Source organism: Gambusia affinis, linkage group LG21, assembly GCF_019740435.1.
Source record: "Gambusia affinis linkage group LG21, SWU_Gaff_1.0, whole genome shotgun sequence".
In the NCBI taxonomy this organism is placed as follows: Eukaryota; Metazoa; Chordata; class Actinopteri; order Cyprinodontiformes; family Poeciliidae; genus Gambusia; species Gambusia affinis.
The window spans coordinates 20,724,313-20,746,432 of record NC_057888.1 but is presented as its reverse complement, the minus strand read 5'-3'; the positions used below and the strand labels follow the sequence as shown (position 1 = coordinate 20,746,432).

General features: G+C 37.3%; 2 protein-coding genes across 2 annotated transcripts; both read left to right on the top strand.

Moving 5' to 3' along the window:
• The first annotated feature begins 1,121 nt into the window (after nt 1-1,121).
• LOC122824087 (myelin-associated glycoprotein-like) lies at nt 1,122-7,899 on the top strand. The gene is made up of 9 exons (XM_044104296.1): nt 1,122-1,206; nt 1,387-1,782; nt 2,183-2,485; nt 2,562-2,741; nt 3,017-3,089; nt 4,052-4,096; nt 4,864-4,903; nt 5,663-5,902; nt 7,817-7,899. The coding sequence occupies exons 1-9, from the start codon at nt 1,122-1,124 to the stop codon at nt 7,853-7,855; spliced, it is 1,401 nt and encodes a 466-aa protein (XP_043960231.1). The 3' UTR covers nt 7,856-7,899.
• A 4,342-nt stretch (nt 7,900-12,241) lies between these two features.
• Nucleotides 12,242-21,680, top strand: LOC122824092 (myeloid cell surface antigen CD33-like). Its single transcript, XM_044104302.1, has 8 exons — nt 12,242-12,282; nt 12,613-12,732; nt 12,914-13,309; nt 13,654-13,956; nt 18,202-18,390; nt 18,687-18,759; nt 20,541-20,580; nt 21,338-21,680. The coding sequence occupies exons 2-8, from the start codon at nt 12,648-12,650 to the stop codon at nt 21,593-21,595; spliced, it is 1,344 nt and encodes a 447-aa protein (XP_043960237.1). The 5' UTR covers nt 12,242-12,282; nt 12,613-12,647; the 3' UTR covers nt 21,596-21,680.
• Nucleotides 21,681-22,120: the final 440 nt, after the last annotated feature.

The following is a 22,120-nucleotide window of genomic DNA, read 5'->3' as shown; positions in this document are numbered from 1 at the left end:
CCTCCAGCGTGTCCTGGGTCTTCCCCGGGGCCTTCTCCCGGTGGGACGTGCCCGGAACATGTTTCCATTTAATTTCTTTTTATTTTGAGCTCTGTGTTTCGTCCAGTGAATTCAGTCTGATGATACATTCATTGATTTTTAATTGGTTAAAAATCAGCACATAAAAGACAGCTTTATCTAAACAAGTTTAACATTATCTTAATGTGTTTCAACCAGCCTTTGTGTCTGTGGCCACTTCCACAGCTTACAGGGTTACACTATAAAACTTCATTCAGCTTCAGTGATGCTTTAAAAAAATAAATCTGGTTTCTGTAACATCACTTCAATGTTGTTTTATTCAAAACACAACAGAGATGTTGAAAAAAGATATTATTACGAATTTTTTCAGTTTAACTACAGGAAAACAGATTGTTTGGTTGTTAACTTCTCTCTCCTCACTTTGGTGAGATGTGAAGTGAAGAACTGAGAAAAACAGAGCAGAGGAAGTTGGTACTTTATTTTCTGTCACTGGTCTCTTGATATTTTATTTTATAAACTCTCATGTTTTCTAGTCTGTTCCATGTTCTGTTTCTTATCTTCCTTTTTTCTTCACTCACATTTTTAGAGTTGAACAAACGTTCACACCCATAGAGGGTAAAATAAACTTCCTCATCCAGTGAAAGGCAGAACGTATTCTGTAGATTAAGTTGCTTTTAGACAGAGGGATTTCCTGGTGGCTGAACTGTTGCCAACAATTTTTGCTACAAACATATTTGGTAAGAAAAACATTTATTATACTGATTTTAAAATGTAGGTTTAATTAACTCATAACTTTGAATGTTTCCTCTTTCAAAAGTGTTACCTTAAAGTCTTAAAATTTACTTTGATAAAATGAGTTTGGAGTTTTCTTTGGGTCAGTGGTTTTGGTGAAAGAATAAAATTTAAAGAATTACATTTCTGAATGCTAAAAAGGAACCTGATATTTTTTAAAACCACTTTATGGAAACAAAACTTTTTAATGCATTTTGTTTGGAAGATTTAAAAGTGATGTTTCTCTGAGATAACTTGATATTTTTGATTAGTTATCCGCCTTTATTTAAACTGAAGTCTTAGTTTTTCCTTCATCTTGCCTCTGAGATCTGATGGAGGGATGTAGCAGTGAGATGGCAGCCTTCTCCCAGAATATGCTGACAGTCAGTGTGTTACTGAGTGTCTTCTTACTGTCAGGTGAGTTATTTATTCTCTCACTTTCATTTGGAGACATTACTGGAAGCATTTCTAGTCTCAAGTAAAGTCTGATCTTGTTTAAAGTAACAGGCTGCAGCTCAGCTGGAGTTCATGGATCAGGAAGTTTTTCTTCAGGAACATTTTGCTCCACATTGTGTCCATCTTTACTCTGTTTTACAGGAGTTCAGGCTGGATGTGGATATAAGAAAACAAACCTCAGCATTACTGCACCAAAGAAGATAGAAGCTCTGAATGGATCCTGTTTGTTAATCCCATGTAGCTTTAGAGAAATACCAGAGAAATCAGAAGAAACGTTTGACAACAAGAAAGAAATATTTGGAGTTTGGATTAAAAGTGATCCAGCATTTGGAAAGAATCTGAAAAATGTGATTTACAACAGCAGTCTGTCTCAAAACAAATATGCAGTGAAGATTTCTGGAAACCTGAGAGAGAAGAACTGCACCAGTGTGTTTTCTAATGTAAACTCAAATCAAACAGACAAATACTTCTTCAGGATTGAGAAAGGGCCGTTAAGAGCAACAGCTGAATGTGATCCTGTTCATATAACAGTTAGAGGTGAGAGACTTTGGTTTTTATTTATATGTAATAATATTGTTGAGAGAAAATTTATTATGATAACTTTTTGGTGTTAAACAACAAACTACATGAATTCAATCATTAGTGTAAAGTTAAACATCAACAGGATCAGAGTCCAGAGTTTTTAAAAAAGCAGTTTGTGAGCACAAAGTGGATGTTTTGAATAAATCTATTTTTCAATGAGTTCCTACTTTCATATTCATAATTCTCTTTTTTTATGCTTCACATGTCTAAAGTGGAGTCAGTCTGCTATATCTCACTGTGTAAAATGTGTGTGTGTGTGTGTGTGTGTGTGTGTGTGTGTGTGTGTGTATGTGTGTGTGTGTGTGTGTGCGTGTGTGCGTGTGCATGTGCGTGTGTGTGTGATGTGAAAACACAGATTCCGCTTGGAGCCCCAGGATTGAAATCTCAAGTGAAATGAAGGAGAAGAACTCTGTCACCGTAACGTGCTCAGCTCTCACTCCCTGTCCACAATCACCTCCTGAACTCACCTGGAACCTCCAACCAAACCCTCCCAGACAGATGGAGAGGAACACAAATGGAACGTTTACAGCTACAATCCAGCAGGACATCAGTCTGTCAGAGATCCACGATGGATACAACATCTTCTGTTCTGCCAGATATCCTGTGGATGAAGGAGAACACAAGACAGGAAATACAGATGTGACTCTCAGTGTTTTCTGTAAGTGATCCTGTCAGAACATCATGGTTCAGCTGGTTCTCATCAATAATCTGAAGGTTTGTTATATTTTCCTCAGATGCTCCCAAAGAAACCTTAGCAGCTAGATGGGTGGGGCTGCTTTGCTCCAGCAGAGTCAATCCTCCCATCAGCTGCTCCACCTGGGTTGAAAACAGTACATATAAAGCCAGGATAGTAACTAAAGGAGACGTCAAATTAATAGTCTTTGGGGGAGAAGTCGATTGCTATGAGGACTCTGGTAAGTTCTCTAAAGGTTTCCTCTATTCTTTTCATCTACAGTTTATGTTTCTGTCTTAAATTATGAAGTTAATATTGTAGTTAACCATGGTATCCAAGTGAAACTTAGTTTAGATTTTTGATAAGTAATTTGGGTTTTTTTTATACATTGTTATATATAACCTTACAGATTACTACAGTAAAGTGAAACATTAAAATTCACAAAAACCTGCCTGAATGATCTGAACTTCAAGACATTTTTGTCATTGTCTTCTTGTTTCTTGCTTTTTTCTTTAGATAAAAACAAGAAACTGCTGATTCCCCTCATTACAGTGACCATTGTGGCTGTGCTCGTCTTCCTGGTTCTATGGTGAGTATCAGGAACTGACTCATAATGAAATATGATTCAATAAACCATGTAGAGGCTTCAGTTAAAATTTGGTTTATAGAGAGCTCTGTGTTCTTCTCAATGTTCTGATTCCTGCAAAATGGTCTCACTATTCTATTTACAATTTATTTTACCTACAGAGAAACTAAGCCAACAGAGCAAACTTTAGTTGAAAATGAAAAGACAGAAACAAACTTTTTCTGTGAAAAATATATAAAAACTGTTCTCACCTGAATTCTGAGGCTGACATTTTTCTTCATGTTGTCAGTAAGGTTTGAAAAAGATTCATTCTGATATTTAATTTCTCATAAAGTGCAGCTTGTTGTTCACATGTTAGACATTTAGTCATTTTTTTTCTTTCTAATCAACTAAACTCTGTCCAAAAGAAGAAGGATAAAAGTTAACAGTTCTGAAAATTAAAAAAAAAATTAAAAATAAAATAAAAACTTCTTGCTTTCTGTCAGAAGAACAAAACCTTCTACAAAAAAGAAACAAAGCCTGTTTTGGAGAAGTTCATCCTGGTCTAAAAGAAGCTGAAAAGTGAGAGATTAAAAGTTGGTATTTTCAAGATGTAGAATAGACTGACACAGGGTGAATGTAGCCGGTGCGGTCCGATACTGCACCCTGCTAAATGATTCTCCGCCGGTACAAAGTACCAGAGAATGGCTGCATTAAGGCCGTCATTCAGAGCAGCTGCTCTTTGAGTCACAATAGATCTGCTAGCAATAGGGAATTTAAAAGATTTAATCTGTTCATAAATAGTTTTTTTCTCATTCCGAATCATTTCTGAACTGTCCTTGCTGTTTGCTGGAGCCTCTCCTGCTCCAGCAGTCCTCCTCTCTCTGTCCTCTGTCCACTGCAATCTTGCTATATACTAGAAACATGACCCAAAAGATCATATGTATACTATATATACACTTTGAAAATCTGGTGATGCATGTCAGGTTGTGTGAAATGTTGGAGAAGACCCAAATGCAGAGTCAGAGGCGGTGAGTGGATTTTGTTGTTTTAGTCAAAAATTAACAAAAAAATACATTTTAAAAAATCACAAGGAACACAGGGAGCCAGAGCCGAGCAATGTATATGTGCTTAGGCACAATGAGCGGTGACAGAATCCTGGCGACGCTCCAGGTAAACAGCGACAACAATTCTGGCAAAACAACAATCCAATGAGCCATCAAGCTGAAGTTTCATATGTAAAAGCAATACTGCTATCAGATGACAAACTCACCAGGCAATCTAGTCAGTAGATTCAAAGATTTGGATCAATTTGTGTGGAGGACGCCAACAACAAGCCACAATCACAGTGGGAACAGGTGAGGACGTTCAAACTGCGCGCTGGAGGCGGGGCTTTAAAGAAGTTAGCAGAGTTTGGGGCAACACAGGAAGTGGGCCCGAAAAAATAAAAGAGAGACAGAGAGAGAATAGCACAGGGGCGAGAGAGAGAGAGAGAGAACACAAATGGTAAATAGGAAAATGAATTTAACAAATAACTAGACTTAAGGAACATAAAAGAGTTAAAGGTCTAAATTAAGGTAAAACAGAAAAAGTCATCTAATCAAAGAAAGAGACAAACACAGAATAAACAAACCTGGACAAGCCAGGACAAATTCATTTCATTATTATATTTAACCTAAATATCACTTTATCTTTTTTTGTTCATGTGTCTTGCAGGACAACCTTAACTCTCATCATGTGCCTTCATGTTTTTCCTTGTATCATATGACTATTCTGACTTCTGTTTAATATTTTCTAGGTTTTTGAAGTCCAGACGAACTGCTGTACAACACAATCAGGTGAGTAAATAACAGACTATCTTATCCCTGCACTGTGTTCGGATTGAACACAATTTATGAAAAGCACGTCATTAAAATCCTCTTTTATCATCTAAATTAAATTTCAGCATAAAGACATAATAATAGATCATAGAGATGTGTAGAAAAACATGAAGTAATTGCCTCATTGCCTTTGATTTATGTACTTATGTATTCAGAATGGAAAACATCCAATGTTAAGAAGTTTTCTATTTAAATCAAATCACCATTGTGAGATTCAATGACTCATCTAAAAATGCAAAGTTTTACATAACTTGACTAAAACGTAACATTTTTAAGATGATGTGAATTTCTGAAAGTTTCTAGTTGGAGATTTAATCCATGACTTTATCATAAATCATATAAATATGATTTAACTATTTACCCTGAGGTCGCTTCAAAAAGGGAAACACAAGAGAACATGTTATACGCCAGAAAACAGTGACTTGATTTCTCCAACCACACTCTAAGCAACAACTAAAACTTTAAACATCTTGAACCGTGACAAACCGAGCTGGATGTGCAAGGTGGAAAAGCGATTCAACTTTGGGTGCCAAAAATAGACGGGCCATGTATTTACTAAGAGTATATATATATATATATATATATATATATATATATATATATATATACATATATATATATATATATATATATATATATATATATATATATATATATATTATGGATTGATTTCAGATTAGAGGTGAATAAGGTGTTTTTCTGTATATTCTCCGACAGACCGAAGCACCTGAGGAGCCTGGTGTTCTTGCATCTTTAGATGGTGTTCTTCAACCACCATCTAATGAAACGCAGGGAGAGCTTCACTATGAGGATGTGAACTTCAGAAAGAAACCTACCTGTGCATCAGAGAGTACCAGTAGAGACCAGCAGGAGACGCTGTACGCTCAGGTCAAAGTGTCTGAGCCAAAGAAAGGACCAACTCAGACTGCTGACAGCTCAGATCCTCTCTACTCTACGGTACAGAAACCTGGCTGAAACTCTGTTCTTATTACTCACAGTCAGTGCACAACAATAATGTGCTAGTTTTTTTTTTTTTTCTGATTCTTTATTTTTTTAATTTAGTTTGGATGTTTTGGTATTAATGTGGTGTGAGAGTGATCTGTATACTTTGCAGATTTTTGTAGTTTAATTTATCTTCTGATCTTTGTTGTATTTTATTTTCATTATTTACTGCAGCAATTATCTCAATATATGCACGCTTAACATTTGCACTTATTATATTATTATATTACTATGACTTGATATCTCCAACCACACCCAGTATATTATATTATTACTTCAATATTTGCAGTGTCTAGATACAGTTTTTACATTTGTTTTATAGAGTATCATTTCAATTATTGTGCACAATGGTCAATTTATACAGGAATCTATAGACAAAATATTATCTGTCCTCCGAGGAGCATGCTGGGAGTTCTGTGTGGAACAAGGGAACATGGTTTTAATGAAGTGAAGAAGGAAATGAGATGACAATACGGTCAAAAAAGGAACTAAGAAATGTAAAAAATAAAATAAGTCCTGCAATTGAGGATCCTTCAGAAACCCTTAAAGTCCAATACAGGCAGCAAACATTTAGACTAAACCTCCAGGTTTCTCCCTTGTAGTGTAAGGCTACAGGAATCCTTACACTGGCTTCCTGTAGCCCAGAGAATAAACTTTAAAACACTGTTAGTTTATAAATCACTGAATGGTTTAGCACCACAATACATTAAATATCTGCCGCTGTTGCATCAACCTTTCAGAACCTCTCAGGTCTTCTGGTTGTGGCTCTGCATCTCCAGAACCAGAATCAAACATGGAGAAACAGCATTCAGCTTCTATTCCAGACTTGGAACAAACTTCTAGAAAACTGCAAACACTGAAAACTGCTAACACTTAGTTCCTTTAAATTTAACCACCTGGTTAGCATTGCATTTGAAACATTATCAATGGAAATTTAATCATCAATCTGACATGTAACCATGGCACTTGACAAAATGTAGTGTTTCAATTGCTGACCATGTCGTCTATGACTTTGTATTTCTGTGTTTTTATGTTGCTAAATATTTTTGAACAGCCTTGTTGCTGAAATGTGCTACATAAATAAACCTGATTGATTGATTGATTGATGATTGATTCCTTCCTGGCTTCGCTCCTTCAGCAGGCATCTCCTCCAATGAACAGGACAGAACCAGAACTCAGAGATTGGCAAGTGGGAAATTAGCCTGACAAGCTCTGGCTAACTCCTCCAGAAGGAAAACACCAGAAGGGTCTCTACTTTCCTCCTGATTTTGTCTCTAAATTCTTTCCTTTCCACCACACTCTAGTTTTTGCCAGGATAATCAACAGGGAAATACTCACGTTTTAAATTAAAAGCATGCAATTATAACTACAGTATATACATCTAAGAGTTTTTTCCTGTCACAAATGTCTAGATGAGGGAGGTTAACTTCCCTCTGTCTGACATCATCCTCAAATTGAGATATGAAACGTCTTTCTTCCATATTAACACCACTTCCTCTATCATTAACTTCTCATCGCATAATATGAAAAATAACTCGCTGCAGCTTGGCAACCACCTGGTGCCATAGAAAAAGAGACCCAAACAAAAACACACAAGGAGAGTACTTTGACACTTGCTCCTGGATGTCCTAGAGTCTCCAGGACAACCTGTGGATCCAGAGCATGCTGGCTGTTAGATGCCAATGACCTCTTCATCCACTACAGGGCTTCTTTTCAATCACCTCTTCATCCAGGCGTATATGAGGAGCTTTCTGCCAGCACTTTGACACCTGAGTATTTGCCAGTTATGGTACTCTGAGCCCTTCTAAGTGTACCTCCAATTTTTCTTTTTCTAATGTTTGTAACATTTACCTGGTGCTCCATTCTCAGGTGTTTCCTTTAAGCAGTGTTGTAGTCAAGACTACCTAACCCGAGACCAAGACAAGAGCAAGACCGAGGGAAGTCAGGACCGAGTCAAGACCAGAGCCTCGGGCTACATGACACAATAAAATGTGAAATATGATCAAAATTGCTTATCAAATTGATGTGAAAGATTCACATTCCCATAAAAACACCTAGATATTAAATACTAAATGTAACCAATATTAAAAGCAGAACAAAGAGTTTGTTCTGCTTATCTAAACAGATAATGTCCTGAGCATCTGCCCATATCATTCATGTCAGAAATTGCCACTATCTGCACCATTAAACATGGCAATTGAGGAAATACCCTGACAGTAAGCAACGCTCAACTATGAACACAGACCAAACCGCAACAAGCAAGAAGTAACCAAGCACAAGGTGCTCACCATGACTGTTCTCACCCTCTCTCCCACTGCATGAAGCCAAGCAGAACAATGCTGTAATGTCTGCCATCATGGCAGTCCCTACAGCTGCCACTTTGAATGAAAACAAAACTTGTGTTTTATTTATTTGCTAATTCAATAAATATCAATAAATATAATTAAATAAAATGATAGCTGCAGTGTACGCAGAGAATTACAAGAACAAATAACGGCTCTCTGTGAGGCTCCAGTCCTGTCTTCTTAGGAAAGAGAAGTTCAGAAGACTTCGTGAATGTCATATCACTACATTGCAGACTTTTGGACACAGTGTTGTCCCATAAGTACGACACGTTAGTCAACACCTCTGCACAATAATTCAGCGCAGTGAATGACTTTTTTTCATCAAAATTGTTTATGTGTCTCTGTACAGCTAGCTTTCTAAAATCACGTCAACGGAGCTTACGTTTCTTTGAGCTTCTTTTCTAAGTGACGAAAAAAGTTAGACGTAGTCCCCACCGTCTGTGAAAGCGAAGCGCTGCTGAATTAGCTGTCGCCATCGGATTTCCTATGATTTATGCAGCGCAATTCTATTACTGACGATTAGACGGACATCTTCTGGCGCTCAAAGAAAACCATGTCTTGTAGCGCAGTGTAAGGTGGGGAGAGGGTGGGGCGAGTAACAGAAACACGTAATTGGTAAGTCACGTTATTGTTTGGATTTTAATCGGTGAGTTTTGCATCAATGAAAACAAATATGTTAACAATTAAACTGGTCAGTATGCTGTAAGGTTAGTGATATTTCCACAGTTGCGGTGTTGAAAATAAAATGAGTCCTCAGCAACCCAAGACCGAGACCAAATGCGGTCGAGTCCGAGACGAGACAGAGACCATCAAAAACTGGTCTCTAGACCAAGATCGGTCTAGAGTACAACACAACCTTGGATCTTACCCAATGGTTGCCTGAGTCCATCTACTCCTTGTCTGAAGATTCTCAGATATTCTTCAACTCCTGGCTGGCTGTCGGATCACTCCTCGCAAGAACTTACCTGTCTGCTTTCCACTGCAAGCCTCTTCCATCTACTTACAAAAAACTCTCCGTCAAGACCACACAATGGAACCTAAATCATCTTAAGGACCCCCTGATAATAGACCACAATCCCAGAGACCACAGTACTTCTCCTCCTAGAGGAAACTAACTCCAACTTGCCATCAACTCACCATCTCTCTCCCACTGCCTTCAGAGTTCTGATGACCCCGGCTTCCCATCCACGGGACAAGAACCAAACAATTTCACATTTCATCATTGTTAAAATAAACTATCTGATTTCTTGATTGTGTTCTGTATGTGGGTAAAAAGACATGAACCCAACATGACAACGTTGGTGGTATAATCAGAGTGAGAAGATATTTTAGATGATGTTTTCTTACAAACTGAGACATCTATATCACTTTTTCTATAGTCACTTTGCAGATTTTGACAATAAAATTCTCAGATCAACTTCAAGTCTTTTCCTCTCTCAGTCCCCAACTTACCGTTTACTCTTTGAGCCACTGATTCTAATCTAAAATGCAGTATTAGATTGTTCATATTTCTTCTGTGCAAAACAAAAAAGGTTTTTATTTACACTTCCAAGCAGGAAGACAGATTTTCAGTGCATTATCGTCACAACCACAGCTTCCGTGGTTGTGACTCAGAAGCTGTCTTTGTCCTTTTTAGGTGCTTGAATAGATGGCAGCTGGACTTACTCTGATTAGATGCATCTGAATCTGGCGCTCTTCACTTCCTCCTTCACATGTTGAGAGCAGGAAGAGTGTACAGTAGCTATAATTAGTCTGTGTGCATTTAGATGACATTTAACTCTAAAGAGGTCTGGATGTGAGCTGGTGCTGATCAGTTAAGCCCCAAGATGATCACATTTATAAAAGGTTTCCTGAATAACTCTGTCAGGAAGTGGTGGTGGAAGATGGTGAGGGAAACGCACCAGACCCAGGATGAGATGAATAATGATGGTTTAATGATAAACAGTCCACAAAAACCCTCCAAAACACAATCCAGAAAGGTCCATAAAACCAGGCAGCACTGCTGAGCAGAAGACCAGGACTCAACACAGGTAGCAACTGGCTACACAAATGGACAGGAATAAATAGACACATATGAACAACAGCTAGACAAGGACCCAACGAGGAACAAAAGACACAGGTGGGGTTAAATACACAGAGGGTAAACACGGAAACGAGACACACCTGGGAAACAATGAAGGGGAGACAGAACAACACGGAGACTCAGAGACACAGAAACTCAAAATAAACACACAGAAAAACACAGATCCTGAATAACTCGGTATAAACAGAGATCTTTGATGTCTTTAACGTGATTGATTGTATCCTTAAATGTAGAAAAAAAATCGCTACTTATTTGTTGTGACACTTTCCCTTAAAAGGTTTCCGTGTACTAAATTCTACATGTTCCTTTTCTTCTAAAGGAATATGTAAAGCTAAAGAGCTAAAAAAAAAAAAAAAGCTATGAAAGTGTCTGTCCTATTGTGTTAAAGTTAAATATGAAGCATTTTAGTGTAGACATCACTCCAAGAGTTTGTTACTGATACAAAAAAGTTGTTAATATTTGTGGTAAAGAATAATTAATGAGGTATTTTGATAAATTTGGAGATTTTTTGTCACTAACTTTCCACGATTCCCCGACTTAAACTTTCTTTACATTGAAGACATGTCAGTTAAAAAATGTTTCTAAAAAATATTAGTTTTTGCTTGAAATCTATTTAAATATGACAGGATGTAAAATAATATCTACTAACTCTTTTCTCAGCTCTGTTAAGTCTCAATGTTTCAGTTTCCATGGTCAAAGTTAAAAAGTGGAACCTTTTCTGTCTGTTTGATCAATCCTTGTTTTAAAGGAGCTCAGAGAAAAAAAGGGAAGAAGAGCTAACATTTTCAGAAGTAAAAACCAAAAGAACCAGTGGAGATCAAATTAAAAAAAATGTGACTCAAAAAGTAATTGAAATAAAACAGAGAGGTTTTGAGAGCCATCGCCTTATTTCACAACAATGATGGTTTCAAACTGATGCTGTGAAAGCACCACAGGAAGCAGCAAGAAGCAGCTCGCCTCATTGCAATGAAGATGTTTTGGTTTTTGTTAAGGTTGAGGCTGCAGCAATGCTGTGTTTCCATCCATCCATCCATCTTCTTCCGCTTATCCGGGGTCGGGTCGCGGGGGTAGCAGCTTCAGAAGGGAGGTCCAGACTTCCCTCTTCTCAGCCACTTCCACCAGCTGCTCCGGAGGGATCCCAAGGCGTTCCCAGGCCAGCCGAGAGACATAGTCCCTCCAGCGTGTCCTGGGTCTTCCCCGGGGCCTTCTCCCGGTGGGACGTGCCCGGAACATGTTTCCATTTAATTTCTTTTTATTTTGAGCTCTGTGTTTCATCCAGTGACTTCAGTCTGATGATACATTCATTGATTTTTAATTGGTTAAAAATCAGCACATAAAAGACAGCTTTATCTAAACAAGTTTGACATTATCTTAATGTGTTTCAACCAGCCTTTGTGTCTGTGGCCACTTCCACAGCTTACAGGGTTACACTATAAAACTTCATTCAGCTTCAGTGATGCTTAAAAAATTAATCTGGTTTCTGTAACATCACTTCAATGTTGTTTTATTCAAAACACAATGGAGATGTTGAAAAAAGATATTATTACTAACATTTTTCACTTGTTTGGTTGTTAACTTCTCTCTCCTCACTTTGGTGAGATGTGAAGTGAAGAACTGAGAAAAACAGAGCAGAGGAAGTTGGTCCTTTATTTTCTCTGTCATTGGTCTCTTGATATTTTTTTATAAACTCTCATGTTTTCTAGTCTGTTCCATGTTCTGTTTCTTATCTTCCTTTTTTCTTCACTCACATTTTTAGAGTTGAACAAATTTTCACACCCATAGAGGGTAAAATAAACTTCCTCATCCAGTGAAAGGCAGAACGTATTCTGTAGATTAAGTTGCTTTTAGACAGAGGGATTTCCTGCTGGCTGAACTGTTGCCAACAATTTTTGCTACAAACATATTTGGTAAGAAAAACATTTATTATACTGATTTTAAAATGTAGGTTTAATTAACTCATAACTTTGAATGTTTCCTCTTTCAAAAGTGTTACCTTAATGTCTTCAAATTTACTTTGATAAAATGAGCTTGGAGTTTTCTTTGGGTCAGTGGTTTTGGTGAAAGAATAAAATTTAAAGAATTACATTTCTGAATGCTAAAAAGGAACCTGATGTTTTGTAAAACCACTTTATGGAAACAGAACTTTTTTATGCATTTTGTTTGGAAGATTTAAAAGTGATGTTTCTCTGAGATAGCTTGATATTTTGATTAATTATCCACCTTTATTTAAACTGAAGTCTTAGTTTTTCCTTCATCTTGCCTCTGAGAACTGATGGAGGGATGTAGCAGTGAGATGGCAGCCTTCTCCCAGAATATGCTGACAGTCAGTGTGTTACTGAGTGTCTTCTTACTGTCAGGTGAGTTATTTGTTCTCTCACTTTCATTTGGAGACATTACTGGAAGCATTTCTAGTCTCAAGTAAAGTCTGATCTTGTTTAAAGTAACAGACTGCAGCTCAACTGGAGTTCATGGATCAGAAAGTTTTTCTTCAGGAACATTTTGCTCCACATTGTGTCCATCTTTACTCTGCTTTTACAGGAGTTCAGGCTGGATGTATATATAAGATCCCAAACCTCAGCATTACTGCACCAAAGAAGATAGAAGCTCTGAGTGGATCCTGTTTGTTAATCCCATGTAGCTTTAGAAAAATACCAGAGAAATCAGAAGAAACGTTTGACAACAAGAGAGAAATATTTGGAGTTTGGATTAAAAGAGATTCAGCATTTGGAACCTATCCAGAAAATGTGATTTACAACAGCAGTCGGTCTCAAAACAAATATGCAGTGAACATTTCTGGAAACCTGAGAGAGAAGAACTGCACCAGTGTGTTTTCTAATGTAAACTCAAATCAAACAGACAAATACTTCTTCAGGATTGAGAACGGGCCGTTCAGAGCAACAGCCATCTGTGATCCTGTTCATATAACAGTTAGAGGTGAGAGACTTTGGTTTTTATTTATATGTAATAATATTGTTGAAAGAAAATTATTTATGATGACTTTTTGGTGTTAAACAACAAACTCCATGAATTCAGTCATTAGTGTAAAGTTAAACATCAACAGGATCAGAATCCAGAGTTTTAAAAAAAGCAGTTTGTGAGCACAAAGTGAATGTTTTAAATAAACGTATTTTTCAAGGAGTTCCTACTTTCATATTCATAATTCTCTTTTTTTATGCTTCACATGTCTAAAGTGGAGTCAGTCTGCTATATCTCACTGTGTAAAATGTGTGTGTGTGTGTGTGTGTGTGTGTGTGTGTGTGTGTGATGTGAAAACACAGATTCTGCTTGGAGCCCCAGTATTGAAATCTCAGGTGAAATGAAGGAGAAGAACTCTGTCACCGTAACGTGCTCAGCTCTCACTCCCTGTCCACAATCACCTCCTGAACTCACCTGGAACCTCCAACCAAACCTTCACAGACAGATGGAGAGGAACACAGATGGAACGTTTACAACTACAATCCAGCAGGACATCAGTCTGTCAGAGATCCACGATGGATACAACATCTTCTGCTCTGCCAGATATCCTGTGGATGGAGGAGAACACAAGACAGCAAATACAAATGTGACTCTCAGTGTTTTCTGTAAGTGATCCTGTCAGAACATCATGGTTCAGCTGGTTCTCATCAATAATCTGAAGGTTTGTTATATTTTCCTCAGATGCTCCCAAAGAAACCTTAGCATCTAGATGGGTGGATCTGTTTTGCTCCAGCACAGTCAATCCTCCTATCAGCTGCTCCACCTGGGTTGAAAACAGCACATATAAAGCCAGGATAGTAACTAAAGGAGACGTCAGATTAATAGTCTATGGGGGAGAAGTCGATCGCTATAAGGACTCTGGTAAGTTCTCTACTGAAGGTTGCCTTAAGGTTTTTTGGTCAACATTCATAGTTGTTCAACATTCTGTTACAAAATTTAGCAACAGAAATTTAAATGTTCTGTTCAACAACACAGGGAACACGGAATGTTCTTTCGTAAGAACAAAAGAACATTCTGTGTTCTTTTGCTCTTACAACAAGAGCAGAAATACTTGCAAAGGCCTTGCAAGGTATTTTGTCCTTTAAAAGCTTCAGATGTTTGAGAATATTGTGTAAAAGTGATGAAACGAACAACCATCACCATGGAGACCAAGGATCACAACACATAGTTCAGGATGAAAGTTATGGAGAAGTTTAAAGTAGACTTAGACTTAGACTGACTTTATTATCATTTTGTATACACAACGAAATTTCGTTGCATACGGCTCAGGACAATATTTTGAGGTTCCAATGTTATGAGTTTACTCCAGAATAAAATAAAATACAATATAAAATATAAATATAAATATTAAATATTCAGTGCAGGAATGACAGTAAAATAGAAGTTATTTAACTATGCACATGTGCAAATTATGAAGTGGAGACCAGTTTTTGAGTGCAGTCCAGTTAAGAGTTCAGCAGTCTGATGACAAGTGGGAAAAAGCTGTTTCTGAACCTGGTGGACCTGCACTGGATGCTGCACAACCTCTTTCCAGAGGGCAGCAGGGAGAACAGTCCATGGTGGGGGTGTGAGGGGTCATTGACGATGTTTCGGCCTCGGGACACGCAGAGTATTGGCAGTATTATCCTGTGGGCCTGCTGATATTCAGTGGAGCTAAATCCTGTTAGAGGCTGTGAAAGATGTGAAGCTGCGGTGGAGGTTTTCCTTCTAGCTGTTCAACAAACCTCATTCATGTTACAGCTAGGTTTGTCGCTGCCAGTGTTATGATTGGTGAAGGCGGAGATAAGGAAGAGCCAAAATGTGGCATGTTGAAGATTAATTTAAACTTAAAGACTTGACTTGGACCAAGAACAAGGTATCATCTCAGGGGTCAAGTATTAATATTTACGTCTTCATTTCTAAAAATGTCTTTAACCCTGAAACATTTCCTTTCCTCCTCACGGTTTCTAATAATTTTGTGTTGATTTTTCACAAACTCAACAAGCTGGTGTTTGCATTGAGACGAAATATAAAAAGTGCTTTAGCAGTATGAATAATTTTGCAAGGTACTGTAGTAATGGAAAAATCATAAATGTAGAAATGCTCTGACATGTTTTCACCTGATTCACTTTGTCTCATTTCTGCCTCCTTTCATCTGTGCTAACATCAGCTCTGTCAGTGTGTTTCTTTAGCTTCTGTCAGAATATTTCTTGATATTTGATTTACAAGTTTTTGATCGTCGAGAACCAAAACATTTTCCTCCCCAGAGAGGGTAAAATGTTTTCTCTTTTTACAGATAATCGACAGTTTCGGGATCGTGTCTGCATTGGAGTAAAGATCCTGAGTCTTGTGACTCTCTGCTGTTTGACGATCATCATAGAGTGGTGAGACACTTTCTAAAAGTTCATAACTTGCTGCCATATAGCAGTGAGAATTGTTTTAAACATCATGGTGTTCTGCTTTTCTCCTCTATCAGCCGGTCTAGATCAGTTTTCATCAACAAACAAGAGAAGGTGAGCAAATAATCCAACAGTTTTTATTTTTTTGACTGGTACAAAAGGAACATTCAGAATTCTAACTTGTGTGAAAGCAGGAAAAGTGATCCAATAATCTCCTGCTAATGTCTTTAGATGCTAACCCTGGAGGCTATTATATATTCTTTCATTAAAATGATTTATAGAAAATTCGCTGTTAGAGAGGAGCGAACCAGCTGAGATGGTGGAGCGTTCTTCTTTGTAGTTTTATTTGTTTTCATCAACAAACAAGAGAAGGTGAGCAAATAATCCAACAGTTTTTATTGTTTTCACTGGTACAAAAGGAACATTCAGAATTCTAACTTGTGTGAAAGCAGGAAAAGTGATCCAATAATCTCCTGCTAAGGTCTTTAGATGCTAACCCTGGTGGCTATTATATGTTCTTTCATTAAAATGATTTATAGAAAATTTGCTGTTAGAGATGGTGGAGCGTTCTTCTTTGTAGTTTTATTTGTTTTTATTGCATTGCCGAAACAGAAGGGACCTCGTGTACTGCAGGCGTGTTGCTGCAGCGGCTAGGTTTGTCGCGGCCAGTAAATTCACACCGGAACCTTTCTGCTGTCTCATTTCTACAGGACGCAGAAGAAGCAGATGACAACAACAGAGTGACGGAGATGTGAGCTTCATGAGGAGACCAGTATATTCTAGCTGTCAGACTCACTGTGTTTTAGCTTGCCGTGTTTACGTGAGATATTAAATGTTGCAGGCAGAATTTTATAGCTAAAACTTAGCAGCAATAAATGAGCAGGGAATATTTTGGATGTTACCTGATGCTTGTAGAGCAAAGTGTACGTCTCTAACAGCTCAGCCTCGGAAAGAATCACCCCACATTGTTTAATGTCAGCTCTTCTATTCTACGTGTATTCTGTGCTTTAATAAACTCTCAATTTGGCATGAAAACATCGGCTTCTCAGTGAATCTTGTACATTATTTTTTTAGCAGACTGATCTCTTAGGGCGGGGGTGTGAACTCATTTCCATTTTGGGCCATATCATAGTGTCCTTGACAACTACTCCATGGAGGTTCCATCCTGCCAGAGAACATCTTCACCTTAACGGGAGCATCAGAATTAATGGTGAAATAATGTTAATGTTAAAACATTTCCATGTGACATTTATTTTGCGTAACTCAAATGTAAAACGAACTGTGTTGGAAGTAATAAGAATTTGAAGTGACCTTGGCTTGGTAATATTGCCCACAATGCCCTGCAAACATTTTATGGGAGGATAACTATTCTCTTCTTCAGGTGAATAGACCTTTACTTTCTGTCAGATTCCTCTGATGGATTCACATCATCTGCAGACAACTGAATAAAAGGTAATGTCTTTGAAGTTATTGAATAATTTTTCAACTTTAGCTTGGATTTCCCCCTAGAAGCGCCCACATGATTCACTAACCGTACTCCGTTACCCATACTGTCCGTGGAAAGTTGAGACTGCATAGTCGAGCTTATTGACTGAGTGCCTATAATTCTCTCAACACAAATTCCTTCATTTTCCACAATCCTAATAGATACTAGCAGGTTTAATGAGCTATTTGGGCGCCCAGCCCTGTTTTCTCTTCATCAGGAAAGTCTCCACACTCCTGTCAGTGTCTGGGACAGAGAGCAGCAATCACGCTGCGCGTCCTCGCAACTGGCAGCGCTGACTCGCGACCTTATCAGCTCGGTGTCACATGCAAAACGGTTCGACGTGAACACTGTACTCCACTGAGCAGCTCACTGTAGGACACCGAGTATTCGGTCATAAAGATTAATCTTTGTGTGCGCATGTCCGGCGGATGTCTCTGTCGAGTCCGCCGTGTTGAAACTGACTCGAATCAGTCATATTAATTCACCTGCATCACTTTTGTGGGGGTGCGTGTGTGTGTGTGTGTGTGTGTGGGTGTGTGTGTGTGTGTGTGTGTGTGTGTGTTTGATTTTATATGTGTATGTTTTGTATATGTTTTTAACAGTTATCAAAAAAAATCTTGTTATTTTTTGCTGCGTTTAATTTTCAACTGTTAACTGCTGTCAACTGTTCATTGGGAGCCATTGCTCTGTAGTGGGGACTGTATCTGGTTATTTATTGGATAATTAATTTTTTTTTTATATCTATAGGTTCAGAAGCTGCTGCTGATCTTGGCTACTAACTTCATTTTTTCTCTTGTTGGGTATGTTTTAATTTTTGATACAAAATAATGTTTCATTTACTGATTGTGTGGTCGTCTTTGAATCTGAAATATATGAGCTATTTTATTTCCTGTACTGAAAACATATGAATCCATTGCAGTTTATGTTGAAGAATGGATTAATGATGTCAGCTGGTTCTCATCAATAATCTGTTATATTTTCCTCAGATGCTCCCAAAGAAACTTCAGCAGCTAGATGGGTGGAGCTGAACTGCTCCAGCAGAGTCAATCCTCCCATCAGCTGCTGGGTTGAAAACAGCACATATAAAGCCAGGATAGTAACTAAAGGAGACGTCAGATTAACAGTCTATGGGGGAGAAGTCGATTGCTGTGAGGACTGTTCTATGTTCTCTAAAGGTTTCCTCTATTTTTTTCATCTACAGTTTATGTTTCTGTCTTAAATTATGAAGTTAATATTGTAGTTAAACATGGAATCCAAGTGAAACTTTAGATTTTTGATAAGTAATTAGTTTTTTTAATACATTGTTATTTATATATACATATATATATATATATATATATATATATATATATATAACCTTACAGATTACTACAGTAAAGTGAATCATTAAAATTCACAAAAACCTGCCTGAATGATCTGAAGTTCAAGACAGTTTTGTCATTATCTTCTTGTTTGATGTTTTTTTCTTTAGATAAAAACAAGAAACTGCTGATTCCCCTCATTACAGTGACCATTGTGGCTGTGCTCGTCTTCCTGGTTCTATGGTGAGTATCAGGAACTGGATCATAATGAAATATGATTCAATAAACCATGTAGAGGCTTCAGTTAAAATTTGGTTTATAGAGAGCTCTGTGTTCTTCTCAATGTTCTGTTTCCTGCAAAATGGTCTCACTATTCTATTTACAATTTATTTTACCTACAGAGAAACTAAGCCAACAGAGCAGACTTTAGTTGAAAATGAAAAGACAGAAACAAACTTTTTCTGTGAAAAATATATAAAAACAGTTCTCACCTGAATTCTGAAGCTGACATTTTTCTTCATGTTGTCAGTAAGGTTTGAAAAAGATTCATTCTGATATTTAATTTCTCATAAAGTGCAGCTTGTTGTTCACATCTTAGACATTTAGTCATTTTTTTTCTTTCTAATCAACTAAACTCTGTCCAAAAGAAGAAGGATAAAAATTAACTGTTCTGCAAATTAAAAAAAAAATAAATAAATAAAATAAAAACTTCTTGCTTTCTGTCAGAAGAACAAAACCTTCTATAAAAAATGAAACAAAGCCGGTTTTGGAGAAGTTCATCCTGGTCTAAAAGAAGCTGAAAATTGAGAGATTAAAAGTTGGTATTTTCAAGATGTAGAATAGACTGACACAGGGTGAATGTAGCCGGTGCGGTCCGATACTGCACCCTGCTAAATGATTCTCCGCTGGTACAAAGTATCAGAGAATGGCTGCATTAAGGCCGTCATTCAGAGCAGCTGCTCTTTGAGTCACAATAGATCTGCTAGCAATAGGGAATTTAAAAGAAGATTTAATCTGTTCATAAATAGCTTTTTTCTCATTCCGAATCATTTCTGAACTGTCCTTGCTGTTTGCTGGAGCCTCTCCTGCTCCAGCGATCCTCCTCTCTCTGTCCTCTGTCCACTGCAACCTTGTTATATACTAGAAACATGACCCAAAAGATCATATGTATACTATATATAGATTTTGAAAATCTGGTGATGCATATGTCAGGTTGTGTGAAATGTTGGAGAAGACCCAAATGCAGAGTCAGAGGCGATCAGTGGATTTTGTTGTTTTAATCAAAAATGAACAAAAAAATAAATTTTAAAAAATCACAAGGAACACAGGGAGCCAGAGCCGAGCAATGTATATGTGCTTAGGCACAATGAGCGGTGACAGAATCCTGGCGACGCTCCAGGTAAACAGCGCCAACAATTCTGGCAAAACAACAATCCAATGAGCCATCAAGCTGAAGTTTCATATGTAAAAGCAATACTGCTATCAAATGACAAACTCATCAGGCAATCTAGTCAGTAGATTCAAAGATTTGGATCAATTTGTGTGGAGGACGCCAACAACAAGCCACAATCACAGTGGGAACAGGTGAGGACGTTCAAACTGCGCGCTGGAGGCGGGGCTTTAAAGAAGTTAGCAGAGTTTGGGGCAACACAGGAAGTGGGCCCGAAAAAAAAAAAGAGAGATAGAGAGAGAATAGCACAGGGGCGAGAGAGAGAGAGAGAGAACACAAATGGTAAATAGGAAAATGAATTTAACAAATAACTAGACTTAAGGAACATAAAAGAGTTAAAGGTCTAAATTAAGGTAAAACAGAAAAAGTCATCTAATCAAAGAAAGAGACAAACACAGCATAAACAAACCTGGACAAGCCAGGACAAATTCATTTCATTATTATATTTAACCTAAACGTCACTTTACCTTTTTTTGTTCATGTGTCTTGCAGGACAACCTTAACTCTCATCATGTGCCTTCATGTTGTTCCTTGTATCATATGTCTATTCTGACTTCTGTTTAATATTTTCTAGGTTTTTGAAGTCCAGACGAACTGCTGTACAACACAATCAGGTGAGTAAATAACAGACTATCTTATCCCTGCACTGTGTTCGGATTGAACACAATTTATGAAAAGCACGTCATTAAAATCCTCCTTTATCCTCTAAATTAAATTTCAGCATAAAGACATAATAATAGATCATAGAGATGTGTAGAAAAACATGAAGTAATTGCGTCAATGCCTTTGATTTATGTACTTATGTATTCAGTGTGGAAAACATCCAATGTTAAGAAGTTTTCTATTTAAATCAAATCACCATTGTGAGATACAATGACTCATCTAAAAATGCAAAGTTTTACATAACTTGACTAAAACGTAACATTTTTAAGATTATGTGAATTTCTGAAAGTTTCTAGTTGGAGATTTAATCCATGACTTTATCATAAATCATATAAATATGATTTAACTATTTACCCTGAGGTCGCTTCAAAAAGGGAAACACAAGAGAACATGTTATAAGCCAGAAAATGATGACTTGATTTCTCCAACCACACTCTAAGCAACAACTAAAACTTTAAACATCTTGAACCGTGACAAACCGAGCTGGATGTGCAAGGTGGAAAAGCGATTCAACTTTGGGTGCCAAAAATAGACGGGCCATGTATTTACTAAGAGTATATATATATATATATATATATATATATATATATATATATATATATATATATATATATATATATATATATATATATATATATATATAGATATATTATGTATTGATTTCAGATTAGAGGTGAATAAGGTGTTTTTCTGTATATTCTCCGACAGACCGAAGCACCTGAGGAGCCTGGTGCTCTTGCATCTTTAGATGGTGTTCTTCAACCACCATCTAATGAAATGCGAGAAGAACTTCACTATGAGGATGTGAACTTCAGAAAGAAACCTACCTGTGCGTCAGAGAGTACCAGTAGAGACCAGCAGGAGACGCTGTACGCTCAGGTCAAAGTGTCTGAGCCAAAGAAAGGACCAACTCAGACTGCTGACAGCTCAGATCCTCTCTACTCTACGGTACAGAAACCTGGTTGAAACTCTGTTCTTATTATTCACAGTCAGTGACAGGAGTCCCAACACAACAATAATGTGCTTGTTTTTTTTTTTTTCTGATTCTTTTTTTATTATTATTTTTAGTTTGGATGTTTCGGTACTGATGTGTGATCTGTATAGTTTGCAGATTTTTGTAGTTTAATTTATCTTCTGATCTTTGTTGTATTTTATTTTCATTATTTACTGCAGCAATTATCTCAATATATGCACGCTTAACATTTGCACTTATTATATTACTATGACTTGATATCTCCAACCACACCCAGTATATTATATATTGCAGTGTCTAGATACAGTTTTTACATTTGTTTTATAGAGTATCATTTCAATTATTGTGCACAATGGTCAATTTATACAGAAATCTATAGACAAAATATTATCTGTCCTCCGAGGAGCATGCTGGGAGTTCTGTGTTGAACAAGGGAACATGGTTTTAATGAAGTGAAGAAGGAAATGAAATGACAATACGGTCAAAAAAGGAACTAAGAAATGTAAAAAATAAAATAA

Bases quoted from the DNA above. Each gene is read 5' to 3' on its own strand.
- LOC122824087 (XM_044104296.1), top strand. From the start codon at position 1,122: ATGGAGGGATGTAGCAGTGAGATGGCAGCCTTCTCCCAGAATATGCTG. The intron at 2,742-3,016 runs GTAAGTTCTCTA...TTTTTTCTTTAG, and splicing joins CGATTGCTATGAGGACTCTG to ATAAAAACAAGAAACTGCTG. The intron at 4,904-5,662 runs GTGAGTAAATAA...ATTCTCCGACAG, and splicing joins CTGCTGTACAACACAATCAG to ACCGAAGCACCTGAGGAGCC.
- LOC122824092 (XM_044104302.1), top strand. From the start codon at position 12,648: ATGGAGGGATGTAGCAGTGAGATGGCAGCCTTCTCCCAGAATATGCTG. The intron at 13,957-18,201 runs GTAAGTGATCCT...TATTTTCCTCAG, and splicing joins TGTGACTCTCAGTGTTTTCT to ATGCTCCCAAAGAAACTTCA. The intron at 20,581-21,337 runs GTGAGTAAATAA...ATTCTCCGACAG, and splicing joins CTGCTGTACAACACAATCAG to ACCGAAGCACCTGAGGAGCC.